The sequence below is a fragment of the Callithrix jacchus genome, chromosome 6 (genome assembly GCF_049354715.1).
Source record: "Callithrix jacchus isolate 240 chromosome 6, calJac240_pri, whole genome shotgun sequence".
NCBI lineage: Eukaryota > Metazoa > Chordata > Mammalia > Primates > Cebidae > Callithrix > Callithrix jacchus.
In genome coordinates, this window is record NC_133507.1 from 118,355,923 (window position 1) to 118,371,940 (window position 16,018).

At 35.5% G+C, this 16,018-nt stretch overlaps 1 protein-coding gene and 2 non-coding genes across 7 annotated transcripts in view; 2 read left to right on the forward strand and 1 right to left on the reverse strand.

The window, feature by feature from the left end:
- Positions 1-1,695: 1,695 nt before the first annotated feature.
- The window catches only part of SF3B1 (splicing factor 3b subunit 1), a 43,865-nt gene continuing 29,542 nt past the window's right edge, over positions 1,696-16,018 (reverse strand). For 3 of the 5 annotated variants that reach the window (XM_002749589.7, XM_078328072.1, XM_078328071.1), the window contains 16 exons: positions 14,803-15,000; positions 14,602-14,703; positions 13,082-13,261; positions 12,318-12,404; positions 11,921-12,191; positions 11,354-11,499; positions 11,117-11,263; positions 10,771-10,896; positions 9,743-9,964; positions 9,275-9,457; positions 9,078-9,189; positions 7,474-7,594; positions 7,000-7,131; positions 5,104-5,376; positions 2,669-2,885; positions 1,696-2,172 (listed from right to left, as the gene is read on the reverse strand). In XM_002749589.7, coding sequence (XP_002749635.1) covers positions 2,014-2,172; positions 2,669-2,885; positions 5,104-5,376; positions 7,000-7,131; positions 7,474-7,594; positions 9,078-9,189; positions 9,275-9,457; positions 9,743-9,964; positions 10,771-10,896; positions 11,117-11,263; positions 11,354-11,499; positions 11,921-12,191; positions 12,318-12,404; positions 13,082-13,261; positions 14,602-14,703; positions 14,803-15,000 — 2,676 coding nt within the window. In that variant the 3' untranslated portion in view covers positions 1,696-2,013. Of the gene's footprint in view, positions 2,173-2,668; positions 2,886-5,103; positions 5,377-6,999; positions 7,132-7,473; positions 7,595-7,977; positions 8,048-9,077; positions 9,190-9,274; positions 9,458-9,742; positions 9,965-10,770; positions 10,897-11,116; positions 11,264-11,353; positions 11,500-11,920; positions 12,192-12,317; positions 12,405-13,081; positions 13,262-14,601; positions 14,704-14,802; positions 15,001-16,018 lie in introns of those variants that run through there. The other 2 variants (XR_013519020.1, XR_013519021.1) reach the window with 2 other exon arrangements.
- LOC118155199 (small nucleolar RNA SNORD2) lies at positions 10,914-10,969 on the forward strand. Its single transcript, XR_004745409.1, has one exon. It is a non-coding gene; the product is annotated as a small nucleolar RNA SNORD2 (small nucleolar RNA).
- On the forward strand, positions 14,237-14,373 carry LOC118155121 (small nucleolar RNA SNORA4). The gene has a single exon (XR_004745344.1). It is a non-coding gene; the product is annotated as a small nucleolar RNA SNORA4 (small nucleolar RNA).

Here is a 16,018-nt window from a genome sequence, read left to right on the forward strand (position 1 = left end):
TATGAAAGAAAAGGTCTTTGAGAAGATAGGTAAAACTTCACATAGCGTCTTCCACAAATCACAAAATGCTTTCCTTATTTAACAATAAGCACATAAAATAACCCACTCATCTGTAAGCCTCTATTTGGTCCCAATTTTTTAGGTCACAGCTTCCACTACTTCCCTCCTCTCTATCCTCAAATTATTTGCATCAGTTAAAAAAAAGTTACTTAAGGTGTAGCAGTCTCCTTTGCTCCACACTGCCACTACAAAGCCTATTTTCCAGAAAAAGTCAGAGGCCAAGCAAACATAAGCTAAGTACTTGAATTGAAAATATAATTAAAAATTTCCAAGAGTGATTTAACATCAAATTTTGGCTTTGTAATCTATTTGTATTAGATTCTCATTAGTCGTTACTGAAGGTCATTTGACATCAACCAGAGAGAGCAGTGAGATTTAAAGCTGCACTGAAGCACTGCTAGAAAACTTAACAACAGAAAGATGAGTTTGGCTTAATTTTACTACATAGTGACCTATGTTTCCAGAAAGTTGCCATACAAGAAATGAGGAGTTACAAATCATACTTGCAAACCATTAATGCTCAGTATCAATTTCTTAAGTCAGTTACAAGCTGTTTCTTAACTAAGCTTCTTCTGAAGCAGGAACTCCTGAAGTGTTAACAGGCAGTTTTACTTGCAGTAGCAGTTATATGCTAATGCTGCTTGCAGAATTTATTTTCCCTTTAGAGTTCACAGAAGTACTACCACATGGAGACAAAATAAAATTGTAAAAATAGTATAGGTAGTAAAAAGGCCAAAACTAAGAAATTTGGGGCCACAACATTAGAAAAGATTGAAAATATACTTTACATGTTTGCTAAAAAAATTTAAGTCTAGTACTGCCTTAATGCTTGATTCCTCTAGAATTAATGGCATTTCATTCAGTTTATGCTGAACTCTTAGATCAACTTATTGTCTTACTACTGAATACAAAGCTAAGCAAACTTAAGACATTTTAGCTGCTGCCACTGTGTATTATCACAGTACATAAGGAAGCTGTAACAAGATTTCTCTCTCCCCTTCTCTGTTATACTGTTCTTAAAGGTAGAGGGCAGGTCTCATGCACCTTTGCGTCCCTTGCATCTAAGCACAGTGGCTGGCATACAGTAGGTACTCAATAGGTATTTACTGATGCATTGCTGAGTAGTGGCTTATGACATGGGGAAAAGCCCAACATTGTCCTGTTCTATCAGCATTACTTAGGTAGCCTCACTCCCAAAAGGCAGAGAGCAGTTTTGAAGTAAAGTTATCTTCCTCCCTTGCTAAACACAGTAGACCTACCAAGCATTAGACAAAACTTAAACCACTTCCTTTAAACATGTTCATAAAGCATTTTGAGAAATCAAGAGATGAAAGGCGCTATGTAAGTACAAAATATTATTCAAGACAGTTCAGCAAAAGTGCTACTTTCCTATGATGATGGAATGGTTGTGCTAGTTTGAGGGGAACACCTCCCCAAGACTACTCTTCTTCCTGTCATTAACAGAACAATGGAATTCTGACAAATATGCCATCACTTTATATAGTTTTTATTCTGCTACTTTCTATAAACCAGGTGACAGAAAATGAAATTAAGCCACTTAATCCACATAAACCAATACTTTACCAAAGTTCCGCATTTTACAAGTCATGTTCAAAAAACAGACACAAATTAGCATTTTGTACACAAATGTTTATTTCTTAATTAAACATTCCCTTTAAACACAAGGAATGAGTTCTAAATCTTCATAAAGATGAATTAAAAATGAAATCCCTCCAGTATAGTGTATGTAATCACTGTGTTCTTGGTCACTACTGGCATTTACTGTTTAACATCAAAAACAAAGACAGGTTATTTAAAAATCATGCTACTGGATTTCTAGCTCTTCCTCTATGACCAGCTCTATACTGATCTGCAATGTTTAAAAGTTTACATCACCAAATCGAAGCAAGTTTAAGGTGTGAAATAGCTGTGCATTAAACACAAACAATAAAATTATAAGATATAATCAAGTTCATAACGAATATAGGTGTTCTTATCATCATTGTAGATTCTTGGGTAATGTGCTATGAGAGCGTCCTGGGAACCAATGTAGATGGAGTTGTAAATTTTCCAATATACATCTCTGACTTTCCGGGCTGGGTGAAACAGACCCTAGAATAATTGAACAGTTAAATCATTTCAATTTTCAAGAACATACATAACCTTAACAAAATTAACAAACAAACTATATAGATATGATTCAAAATTATTTCCCTTGGGGAGGGGGAACCTAGTAATTACACAAAACTATAACGGAAGAGAAAAAACTAACTCCTCCCTCACCACACAACTGTTCTCCCATATAGCACAATATAGCCTTATTGATAATCAGAAAAGGTAACTTAATTCAACACACTACTTTTTCTTGCTAAGTAATCTTTTAAAAACTTTTAACTTACAGGAGGTGGGGAAAAAGGGGAGGGAGAGCATTAGGACAAATACCTAATGCATGTGGGGCTTAAAACCTAGATGATGGGTTGATAGGTGTAGCAAACGACCATGGCACATGTATACCTATATAACAAATCTGCTCATTCAGGACATGTATCCCACAACTTTAAATTAAAAAAAAAAAAATCAACAATTAAAAAGAAAATCTTTACCTTACCTGTAAACAATATTGCAACATTCTACATGGTCCAATAGCAACTCTCAGGCCCTCTAGGGCTCCCATAACTGCCTGAATTACATGAGGAGATGTCTCAAACACATTTGGCCATACATAGTTCAACAAGTGATTCAGTGAATCTTCACAACCAAATCCATAAACCCCAAGTGACATGTGCTGTACCACCGCACTAGCTGTCTGTCTGTGTACAAGGTCTCTACAAAGGAAGGGAAAAAAATCCTTTAAGATACGGTCTTAGTTTTACAGGAAATATTCACCTGCCTATTAAAAACGAATTCAGTGCACTGAACAGATGTAAAGTCATCCTAACATTTCATGTATCTAATATATCCTTTAGAATGACTAAAGCTTCCACTTGAGGACTTTTGCTTTAATGACTCAAGCTTCACTATGGCTCAACTATTAAGCCATATTTTCTAATTAACTTTTAAAATGAATATGAGCAGAAGGGCTCTGTGATGTCTTGGCTTTGTTATGCTACTAAAGAGGAGACGTGACTCTAACTATGAATAATGAACAGTAATAACTTATTTTACACTTTTTTAAAAATTATTTTTCAGGCCAGGCATGGTGGCTCATGCCTGTAATCCCCTAGCACTTTGGGAGGCCAAGGTGGGTGGATTGCCTGAGGTCAGGAGTTCGAGACCAGCCTGGCCAACGTGGCGAAACCCTATCTCTACTAAACATACAAAAATTAGCCAGTAGTGCTGGGCACCTGTAATCCCAGCTACTCAAGAGGCTGAGACAGGAGAATTACTTGAACCCAGGGGGACAGAGGTTGCAGTGAGCCGAGACCACACCCTTGCACTCCAGCCTGGGCAACAAGAGTGAAAATGTTTAAAAAAAAAAAAAAATTTATTTTTCTTTTTTATTTTTAGAGATAGGGCCTCGCTATGTTGCCCAGGCTGGCTGTGAATTCCTGGGATCAAGCCATCCTCCTGCCTTGGCTGCCCAAATCATTTTAAACTCTTGATTATAAACTTAAATTTTTACCAGTACTTTAGATACTGGCATATAATAGATAACTGAATTAAAATTAAATTCCCTTCTCACATAAAGTTTATGCTTCATTCAGTAACTTAATTTGAGCAAAGGAAGAAAGCTCAATAATTTTTTCAAACCTACAGAAATAACTATCATCTCCTACATTAACTGAATTTATGTTTATGAAAAATCAATGAGTGATTCATTCCACAATTATTCAACCAAGTATGAACTCATTGGCTAACATACTGGGATTTGCAACAGGTATGAAAATGAGTTTCCACATTTTGTCCCAAAGACAGTAAGACAGACCATATCAAAGATATAAGAGAAAAAGGCTTGTATTTATTAATACCCTTGTTTTTCTTGTTTATTTTAATAATGTCATTCAGCATAAGCATGAAGCAGTATTCCTCATTAATAAAACTTCCAACTGAAGTATTCTTTCCATTTAGTAATTTTCAATGGAATTACTCCCCAACTTCTTAGTATACGGAACAAAATTTTTAACTGTAAAAGTTAAAATTTTTAATTTAGTACACAGAACAAAATTTTTAACCATAGTGCTCAGGCACTTCTCAATGAGGAGTATGGAGCAAGAGCAATTTACCCTCATTTTTTTCTGCCCTGGGCAGCAAGGCTTTTACAGAGCTCAATTCTTACTTTGTCTCCATGTCTTGCATATATATATTCTGGTAACTTTTTGATGAGTCCATTTAAGTCTCCCTTTCAGGTCATTAATGAATAACTTTAATTTATACACAAAAGTATTTGAATGGGCTCTGATTTGAGTAACTTATCTCTCCTGAAAAATACAGAGCCAGTTAAACAGTTCTTTCCTTTACTATGCCTGCACTTTCCTTTGCACTTTCTTCAGTTACTTTTGTGTTTACGGCTATAATATCAGTCTAGATGGTAAAAGGTATTAGGAATCTGTCAAATAACTCAAACAGTACTGTACTGGTGGTCACCATCTGAAACACTAGGGATCTGCAATGGGAAGAGTGCAGCTCTGTCAGACTATGTTCAGTAATTCGAAAGCTTAAGAGAAATCTGTGCTTTACCTACAATAAAAAGCTAAAAAACATCAGGTCTCTGCCACACTGACTAGCTCCTGCTCATCAATTCCTGTAACTATATTTGACCAATTTTGAAAACAAAAGATTATCAACCCTTTTCAAAATGTAGTTCAACAGATATGAAAAGAGATTTAAAGGGAGGTGGGGAACTTGAAAGAAACTTTGGAGAATCACTACAATGTGCACATTATTTTAAATAATAAGTCATATTTACAATGTCCTAAGACTCCAGGCTAGCATTTTTTTCTTTATCTACATTACAATGAAAAGTCATCTAATAACTATTTCAGGATGTTCTAAAATGAAGGAAGAGTTATAATTATTTTCCTGTATTTAGTTCAAGTCACTTACCTATCCATTAAAGCATCTTCAAGTAATGGTGTTACAGCATAAATGTAGTCTTTTCCCATTTCACCAATATATTCAAACAAGAAGGAAAGTGATTTTAACACTCCATTTTGAACATTCAGTTCAGGAACTCTGTATTCATTCATTAAGGCAGGGAGTACTGTAAAGGGTGAACACGTTTCTGCAACAATAGCTATTGCTACAGTGGTACAAACTCTGTTCTGCCTTTCTTGAACTTTGAGGTTGTTTAGAAGTGTAGCCAATACATCATGAGGGCTGAAAAAAAACAAATGGGTCAACAATAATAAGTCGAACTTTGATTTCCATAAGTCAAAAATTTATGGAAGAAAAAAACGCATGAGGATGAAAACTTTTAAATACTAATGACAGGGAGCTCAGTAATTTTATGATAAAAATGCAGTATTTTCAAGTCACTGGCATTGTTGTTTCTATATGAAAATTTCATATAAATTAAAAGATCAGTTTTTAAAAGTTAACTCTGAGATCAGAGGCCATAGCTGTATGAATTCTAAAAATGTTAAGTTAACTCAAATTAATTCTCAATGTTCAGTCTTTAAACTTTCTGATATATAAAGAAATGTAAGTAAATGTTTAAAGTGAGTAATTCTCTGAGTTGTCAAAATGGGCACTAGAACTAGGTATGAGTATCCAAATTGCAGTCTCCCACTATAAACCATATGAAATCTTTTTTCCTTTCATATTCCCTCCCACACAATTTGCTGCATCTATTCACCTCTTCTTTGACATAAGCTTATGGGACACTGAGGCTAAAAGCTTGCACAACAGCTATTGGCTGCAAATTTCTTGACTCCATCACCACTAAAATAAATATTATGCTACCAAAATAGGAGAGGAATGAGTATGTGTTAAGAGAGAGAGTATGGTCTGGTTAATTCTAACTAAGGAATCAGACATTCGCATGTCATATTCCTTAAAAACATTTTCTTACTTAAGCCACATGAACACGCAGTGTCTCGTTTTCTATAATGACTGCTTTTTCCCACTTTAGTTGTAATGGAGTGGAAGTAAACAACCACAGATTATTTCACAAAGCAGCTATAATTCAGTTAAATCTGTGGATTAATGTTAGAATAGCATTTTTGTTGTTTTTTTAGAGACAGGGTCTTGTCCTGGGCCCAGGTGCCCAGGCTGGGGTACAGTGGCACAATCACAGCTCACCGTAACCTTGAACTCCTAAGCTCAAGCAATCCATAATAAAATTTTTAAAACACAGAGCATTCAATATGAGACTTAAATGATGCTGTAAGATTAAAAACTTGCCTTTATAGTTTAAGCAATATCCAAAAAACCAATACACATTTAAAATTTTTCTGAAAATGGTACTGTTTCTCTCCCTGAAAATACCTAACATATAATTAAAGTAAATTTATTTTAATTCAATTAAAAATTTAAGACTACAGGCTGGGCGCAATGGCTCACACCTGTAATCTCAACACTTTGGGAGGCCAAGGCAGGTGAATCATTTGAGGTCAGGAGTTCAAGAGCAGCCTCGCCCACATAGTAAAAACCTCGTCTCTACTAAAAAATACAAAAAATTAGCCAGGTGTGGTGGTGCAACACCTGTAGTCCCAGCTACTGGGAAGGCTGAGACAGGAGAATCACCTGAACCCAGAAGGTGGAGGTTGCAGATCACATCACTGCATTCTAGCAGTGAGTAACAGAGCAAGACTTTGTCTCGAAAAGAAAAAAAAAAAAAAAGAAAGAATTGAATTTAAGAATGCATTCCAATAATCAGAAGGTCAGCGGTTAAATGAAGTGCTTTTGCAACTGCATTACTCAGACCATGCCTCAAAAGAGATTTCAACACCACAACGGATTTACTATAATTTTTTTTTAATGGAAGTAAATAACACTCACCCAATGGCCTTTGCAATATAACCAAATGTGTTGACTGTGGCTCTACGAATAGCTTTTTTGTGGGCTTTTAAAAGCTCTAAAAGCTCAAAGCAAATCCTCATCCATTCTCTTGCAGATACATATTCAGCTCCCCTAATTAAAAAAGAAATACACATATTAATTTTTGTGACATTAAGTTTTAAGGGTAAATTTGCAAATTCAGTTCTAAAAACATGATTGCTAGCTCATTTTAAGCATTAAATAAAAGTTATTACTCTTCAGAAAGGTTAGAGTTAGTCTTAAAGGTTTAGTCTTAAAATTATATTGCCACCCCATTACCATCCAAAATGAAATTTGACTGAAAATATTAATACTGGATAGCCTAATCATATACACTTATATTAGTGACATTAAAAAAATTTTGCTAATTGAATAAAAAGTGGCCAAACTTGAAAACTGATATTGCTTATAAAAATGTTTGGGTAATCTGCTTACCTGTCAGCAATACGCCCAACAAGATCAATACAATTCTCTTGTACTTTTTCATGTCTGTTCTTTAAGATGGGGGTGAGTCTAGGCAGCAGATCTTTAATTGGTGGAGTCATCTTATGCATACCTATTTAATAGAAGTCAATACACTATCAACATTTAAATTGCAACTTTTGTTCACTTTCCTTTTACTTAGCAATGTCATATATGACTGTGCATAAATATAAACTTACAGCTGCCTTTGGAAAGAGAAAGCCCAGATTCTGACCAGATTCAGAATCGTTTTTAACTTTCATTAACAACTTTTGATTATGCATAGAAATGAAAGAAATCAGTGAAGTGATTTAAATGATGGATACTCAATAACAAAAAAGTTTTGTTTGGTTCTGAAATGTATTTGTGTACTGACATTTAAATATGGGGACAGCTTATGTTCCGGCCGTACACAACAATATAAGCCAGAGGTAAACATGTAAATAAAGCAAAAATTTCCAGAAAGGGCCCCCTTACCCTTTAACTGCAAAACAAACAGATCTCCAGTCTCCCTGCAATGCAGGGCATACTTGGATGGTATTTACACCTATGAAGAGAGAAAAAAGGAGGCAGCTGGCAGGGGCTCTTGCTCTAACTAGAATCGCGTGCTCTGATTCTCTCTCCATTGCTCTTCCCATGCCTCTCTCTGACAAATAATACAGTTTGAAACTCCCTGCAAACCAGAGGCCTACAAATGGCTGTGTAAATGATTTTTGGCAAGTAACTATCTTCAAGTATAGAGGACTGGGCTGCATTGGAGATTATATGCAAATAGAATAGTATAAAGATATAAATTGCATAAAAACTTTTTATATCTAATGAGAAAAAAACAAACAGTGGCTCTCTTACAGTCAGCTATTTTGACTTCTGCTAGGTTATCAGACCCTCTAAACTCTGCAGGAGTTACATTTGTCAACAGTCATAATAAATTTTTTAAAAAAAGATTAAATACAAGAACCCATGTCTTTTCTTGGTCATACTGACCTAACAGAATAAAAACTTTGCTCTCCGTATCTAAGACCATTTGTAATATAACTGTGTTTTGGGTTAGAAAATTCAACAGACAATTTTTAAAACTTGGGTATATAAATAAATTTAAGAAAATAATTTGATCAATTCACTTTTCTGATTATACTCCTTGAAACTGATGGTAAGTAAAAAAAACTGTCATAATCACTTACTAATTCAAGATTATATATATATTTATATATAATTCTAAAACTAAATTAAAACTTCAGGGTTGCCTTTTTGCCCTGCAGAATATATTTCAGCTGACACACCATTTTTACTAGGGTCCTATATTCCATAACCTCAAAGCTTTTGGAATTGTGACTACTCCCACCTCTCCTGTAGGTCCCAAACTTGCCCTTTTTTTCTCTTTGAAGTAACATATAAACGGGTTTTGGGAAACAAGACTTTTGTGGCATCCCCTGACTTAACTACAATCTTGAAGTGCTTTTAAAAAAGTAACAAAAACCTCCCAACACCTAAATAAGACTCTGTATTTTACTTAAAATAAGAAAAAAGAAAGTTAAACAAAACAAGAAAAAGTCTTATGCAACCAGCAAACTCCATACCTATGACATTTACAATGGCCTTCAGTGCTCCAAGAATGCTGCCCAATACTTCAGGGTACTCTTCACCCAAATACTCATACAATACAACACCCAAGTGTCCCATCAATTTTTCCTATAATAAAACAAATAATGTTAAAATGTTACCATTTACATTAAACTATTTAGTGAAGAAGTAAAAATTTGACACAAAACTTTACCTCTTGACAAGTCTTCATAACAACAGCAGTTCGAGAAATCAAGTCAGCTGCCTGTTGCCTAACTTTTGCAGATTTGTTATTTAAACGCCACAAAACTGTACCACAGATCTGAGGCAAGTATGGTTTGACTCGTTTGCCAAGAGCATTCACCACTGTGCCAAAGCCATTCAACATTACTGAGTCCTAAAATAAATAAATAAAAAGACACAATCATTTGGTTTCTTTATGACTACACAGTTGAAATATACTAATAGTCAATCTTTTTCAACCACCAAAACATCTGTTGTTTTTTTACATCAAATCTTAAAACTTGAGATAGAATATTTTTTTGGTATCCAAGAACAGGAGCATTTTAAAAATTACTTCAAATACAACTGCATTTTAGAAAAATTTGCTTGACAAGTAATATGCTTCTTCTAAAAATATGAAAGTCAGTGGCAGTGTGCCATAATAATTAGTTATCATTACCTCTGTAGTCTGTTCTTGGAAAGCATAAAGAATACCATCAATCAGTTGTTCTTCAAGTTTATGATCAATATCTGCTGCTCCCAAATTGCCCATAATTTTCTCAATTGTCTCCATCACCATTTTTCTGTACTGTTCGGCTTCATCCTTCAGATCATCCACAATCCTGGATATAATTTCTGCTGCACCTACTTTGTTTGCCAACTCCACAGTAGTATCAACTAACTAAAAAGAACAAAAAACAACAACAACAAAAAAAAAACACCTCTTTTAGACTGCTTTTCCAAGGAAACAAAGCAACATCATAAAAACCAAATACTCTAAATGTATTATTTAGCTAGTAAACATACCATGAATGATTCATTGCTATTTATTAAAGTTGAAGAGAAAAGTGACCAAACAATTTAAGAATGAGTATAAGCTAACGTGATTCAAGGTAGGTAAACTGTATCCATGTTTCACCTAGCCAGATAAAGCACTGGATTTACCAGACAAAAACATCAATTCACAGTTGAGTATTGATCCTTGAATGCCAAGTCAAAATGGAAGTTAACCAGCTGACTAAAATCCACCTCCTTTCTTTCTTTTTTTTTTTTTTTTTTTTTTTTTTAAAGACGGAGTTTCGCTCTTGTTACCCAGGCTGGAGTGCAATGGTGTGATCTGGGCTCACTGCAACCTCCGCCTCCTGGGTTCAGGCAATTCTCCTGCCTCAGCCTCCTGAGTAGCTGGGATTACAGGCACGCGCCACCGTGCCCAGCTAATTTTTTGTATTTTTAGTAGAGACGAGGTTTCACCATGTTGACCAGAATGGTCTCGATCTCTTGACCTCGTGATCCACCCGCCTCGGCCTCCCAAAGTGCTGGGATTACAGGCGTGAGCCACCGCACCCGGCCTCCACCTCCTTTCATAATCAAGCACATATGAACTGTGAGATAATCAAAGCAAAAAAATAATATGCAACATGGATTCAACGAAATAAAAAATGAGTATAAAGGATTTTTGAGAATATTTTTTTTACAATAAAAGCTTACCTGTCGGTAATTTCTTCTATCCAAAGCCATCCTGTGCTGCCAGAAGTGTTTAAAAAATGGAGGAAGAATCTCTGTTTTAATATAGTTTGCTTCTACACCATCTGTCCCACAACACTGTTTTACCACCTAAAAGGTTAAAAAAACAGTAATAATAAATCAACTGACCTGAAATGAAGAGAATACTCATTGCTGATTACTTGATATTGAAAAATAAAATTTAAAACAAATCAAACAGTACTGGTGTAACATAGTTTTCTTTTGCTGTTGTTTTTTAAAAAAACACTTTAAAATTATCTAAGAACCATTAAACAAACCCGGTTTACGTTAACAAATTTGGAATAAATACCTTCAGCACAATTTTCTTCATTTCCTCATCAGGAGATTGGAATTCTCGAATAAGGATTAACATCACTTCTCTAGTATAGTAGTTGGCATATTCTGCATCCATGAGAGGAATAAGATACCCAATAGCCTTTAAGAAAGCAGCTAAACCCTGTTTTTAAATAAAAAATAAATGTAGTTTAGTAATTTAGATTTATGTCACCTTAATGAAGAGAAATCAAAAAGTAATTGGTGGATTTACCTTTCCTCTGTGTTGGCGGATACCCTTCCATAAAGGCTTTAAGACAGAATCAAAAGATTCGATACCATAAGGAGTTGCTGCTTCAGCCAAGGCAGCAATGGCCAAAGCACTGATGGTCCGAACCTTCTGCTGCTCATCCACAAGACCTACAAAACCAAACACAGGTTTTAACTATGCACCAACATTACCTAAGTTATACAATATCATCCAGATTCTTGCACTATATCAACTATTTAGCTAAACTGCAGAATGTGCTCACATTAGACAAAATTAGGTAAAAGCAAATATGAACCACAGCCTGTTAGCAGATAACATCACAAACCCATAAAATATATAGTTTGTACAGTTACGCCCTTCCATTTATCTCCCCAAATCAGTAGCCCAAATTTTAGGACAGCTGTCCTATTAAATGTAGACAGGCTTTTGTGTGTACCTCTAGTCCCAGCTACTCAGGAGGCTGAGGCAGGAGGATCACTTGAGCCCAGAAGTTTGAGTCCAGTCTGGGCAACATAGTAAAGACCTTACCTCTTAAAGAGAAAAAAAAGACAAAGTTACATTGCAACTTACCATGTTCAATGATTTCAACTAAACTTCTAAGATGCGGCAAGATGGCACAGCCCATAAGAATAGCTATCTGTTGTACAATCTTAATACCAGTGTGTCTTGCTTGCCAGGACTTCTTGCTTTTGCACACAGCTTTTAAGAAGGGCAATAAAGAAGGAATGCCCAGGGCAGAGGCCACAACAGCAAAAGCTCGAGCTGTTGTGTTACGGACATACTCATCCATGTTATCTATATCAGGTCTCATGGTAGAGATCATAGTAGCCAGACCAGCAGCCTAAAAAGTAAAGAAAAAAGGAACAGTCATCAGTTGCCAATATTAATGTTCAACCATTTCCTTCCATAATCAAATAATTCCACAAACAGATAAAAATTTTCTTCTCTAGAAATTTAATGTAAATACCTTTGCCAAATTAGAAATGATCTCTCGGCCTTCCACTCTAGCATAGTAATCTTCATCAATCAATAGCGGTTCAATGACCACGAGGATCTGAAAAAGAAAAAAAAAAGAGAAGAAGCTACACTTTGACATCAATTACTGATGTTTTTAAAAAAATAACTTATGGCCAGGTGCGGTGGCTAACACCTGTAATCCCACCACTTTGAGTGGGTGGATCGCCTGAGGTCAGGAGTTCAAGATCAGCCTGGCCAACATGGTGAAACCCCACCTCTACTAAAAATAAAAAAATTATCCAGGCATGGTGGCAGGCGCTTGTAATCCCAGCTACTTGGGAGGGAGAATCGCTTGAACCTGGGAGGTGGAGGTTGCAGTGAACCAAGATTGCGCCACTGCACTCTAGCCTGGGTGACACAGCAAAACTTCGACTCAAAAAAATAATTTATACACCCTATGAACATACTGTACCATAATTACCATCAGTAAAAACACTGGTTCTTAACACTAAATGGCATAATACAGAATCACATATTCTTATCCTAATCTCAATAAAAGCAAATGAAAAAACAGTATGAACCTCTTATGACAAAGGTAACAAAAACTTACATGTGTACATCTGTATGTACATTTATTCTGTATATAATTGTATTTGTACATGTATGACGTGTAGTTGTGCAAAAAAAAAAAGGTCTAGGAGGATATGTAAATTTAACATTAACTGAAAAAGTTAAAATATTAAAGCATCAGGAACACTATTAAGGAGAACAAACCTTATGCACATATGGACGAACCAAGTCATCAAGTTTGTACAGTATCCTGTCAATAACTTTCACAAGTAAATGACGCTCTTGATCCTCAAGTGTAGGAGACATCAGTAGAGGAAGAATCTGATTAAACAAAGGACCAGCTCCAAATTCACGAGCTTTATCAGTAATCTGACGCAACGCAGCCTGGGAAAAAAAGCAGAATAAAAGGTGTGAATGCTTTATAATCAAGCATTTTGAATGCACAAATTACTCAAAGATTTTCTATAATTTAGTATTTTAGTGTATACTTTTACACACATTTTACATAGACTGCATGAGTTCATTTCCTTCCAAATTACTCCGGAATTTGAACTCCTGTGATAGAAATTTTATGTCAATTCATAAGGGTAATTTAATAGAACAAAAGGACCACAGAGCTATGTACTAAATGCTTTCATTTCCCCTAAAGTATCTTCCATTTCCAAGGCACATATAGTATTAATAATTCCTTATATAATTTTAATTATCTTCAAGCTTTAAGCATATTTTAAGGCCTTGAGGGCAAAAAGAGAGTCTCATTTTTCAGCATCTTTATTAGCACAAAATTCTTTGATTAAAAAAGATAGCTCCAGCAGGGCATAGTGGCTCACGCCTGTAATCTAGCACTTTGGGAGACAGAGGCAGGAGGATCGCTTGAGCCCAGGAGTAAGACCAGCCTGGGCAATAAAGTGAGACCCCATCTCTATTTAAATAATAAAAAACGGCGAAGCACAGTGTCTCACACCTGTAATCCCAGCACTTTGGGAGGCCAAGGCAGGTGAACCACTTGAGGCCAGAAGTTCAAGACCAGCCTGGCTAACATGGTGAAACCCTGTCTCTACTAAAAATACAAAAGTCGGCAGGGCGTTGTGGCGCACACCTGTAGTCCCAGCTACTTGGGATGCTGAGGCAGGAGAACTGCTTGAACCCAAGAGGTGGAGGTTGTAGTGAGCCAAGATTGCACACTACACTCCAGCCTGGGCAACAGAGCAAGACCCTGTCTCAAAAGTACATATATATAATAACAACAAGCAAAAAAGTTAAATCCTTCACACTACATACAGTTCTTTCCCTTACACTATGTCCTTGATAAAGATGAAGCAAGAGTAATTATAAATTCCTAAACATAAAAATATAGCACTACCAAAAGTTAATTTCTTTGCAGGCAAGGCTTCCTAAATAACCTTTACCAATTTGGGCTATTTGGGAGAGTAAGGAAAGGCCATACTCCACAGTGGGCTATACCAATAGCTCACTACTATTTTGTGGACTACATTTCCTGGTGAAAAAATTTAAAAATTAAAAACATTTTTAAAAATATAAACATGGCCAGGTTCAGTGGCTTACACCTGTAATCCCAGCACTTTGGGAGGTAGGCCGAGGCAGGAGGATCACTTGAAACCAGCCTGGGCAATTTGGCAAAACCCTGTCTCTACAAAAACTACAAAAATTTGTTTTTAATTACATAAGCAACAAACATGACAACTTAACAAACTGAGACTTACCTTTCTCATTGGTGGTGTTCCATTCTTAATTTTTAAAAGTAACTTCATTATTTTTCTCTCTTTTTGCTCTTCTGGACTAAGTGTAGATTCATCAACATCAACCTATAGTAAAAAGAAAACAAATGTTAAGGCAAATTGAAATGTTATGATTTATAATTCTGGAACACAATGTAATAGTTTATTTCTGCTAGCAATACTTACCAGTAATTTATCAAAGTACTGAATATCATCAGGTTTTAAAAATGGAAGATTTCCAGATGGCTGGTCATTAACACTTTTCATAGTTCGATCTTCAGTTTGCATGTGAAAACCAGTCATACCACCCAAAGGTGTCGGAGTAGCTGTCAGCTTTCGAGCTGGAGTTCGAATAGGAACATAACCAGCTGGAGGAGGAAGTACCTAATAAAAGTTATAAGACATTTTAGAATTATCTTAACTTGAAAAACATTTGCACTTAAAATATTTTACAGTTTATTAGTTAGAAGGTTTTTATTTGCTTGGAGACAACACCTATCTTGCTTTTCTAATGTAATTAGAAACTTAAAATACATGCTTCTCATCTGTTGATTATATCAGCTGTATAGGGAACTGAGGAAATACAAGAGAAGAGCTTAGAAAACACTAATCACGTTCAAACATGTTGTGGGTCAAAATGTCAAATTATTAAAAATTTGAAAATAAAATCTGAGTCAGCAATTCCAAAAAATGCTCTAGTAAAGCAAATAACGTTTAATAAGTATTTATATAACTGGAAATAAGCTCATACGGTGTATACAACATATAAAGAGCTATATTTTAGTATTAAAATATCACATAAATTTCTGCACTCTAAAAACAAATCTTTTAAGGTAAAACTCATAAAAACTAAAACCAAAATGTTTACCAAAGCCCTGTAAAATATACCACCTAATTAAACCTTTTGCAAAACCAGTAAAATTTCAAAAACTATTGGCTAAAAATCACAAATAATTTTTTTTTTAAGCTGGTAACAGACTTAAAAAAAAAATTACAACTTCTGGTCAGGCCAGGTGTGGTGGCTCATGCCTGTAATCCCAGCACTTTAGGAGGCTGAGATGGGAGGAACACTTGAGCCCAGGAGTTTGAGAACAGCCTGGACAACAAGGCGAGACCCCATCTCTATTTTATATAATTTGATATATATAAAATATCTGCAAAATACAGATATTTTTCGTTGCTAGTTAATGTCTGCACCAGCACAGACCACTAAGCATTCTGAATAAAGTGGATACTCTATAGATGTGAAGCCTAGAAAAATCAGTTTCAAGTCCACAGAAATCACTCGCCATTAAGAATTTAAAGGTCTCCTATATTTTTATATTCATTAGTAAGGATGTTGCTTTTTAGGAGGATTCACACTAAGGGAGACTTTTCCTCCTAGTGACACTAAGGAAATCAA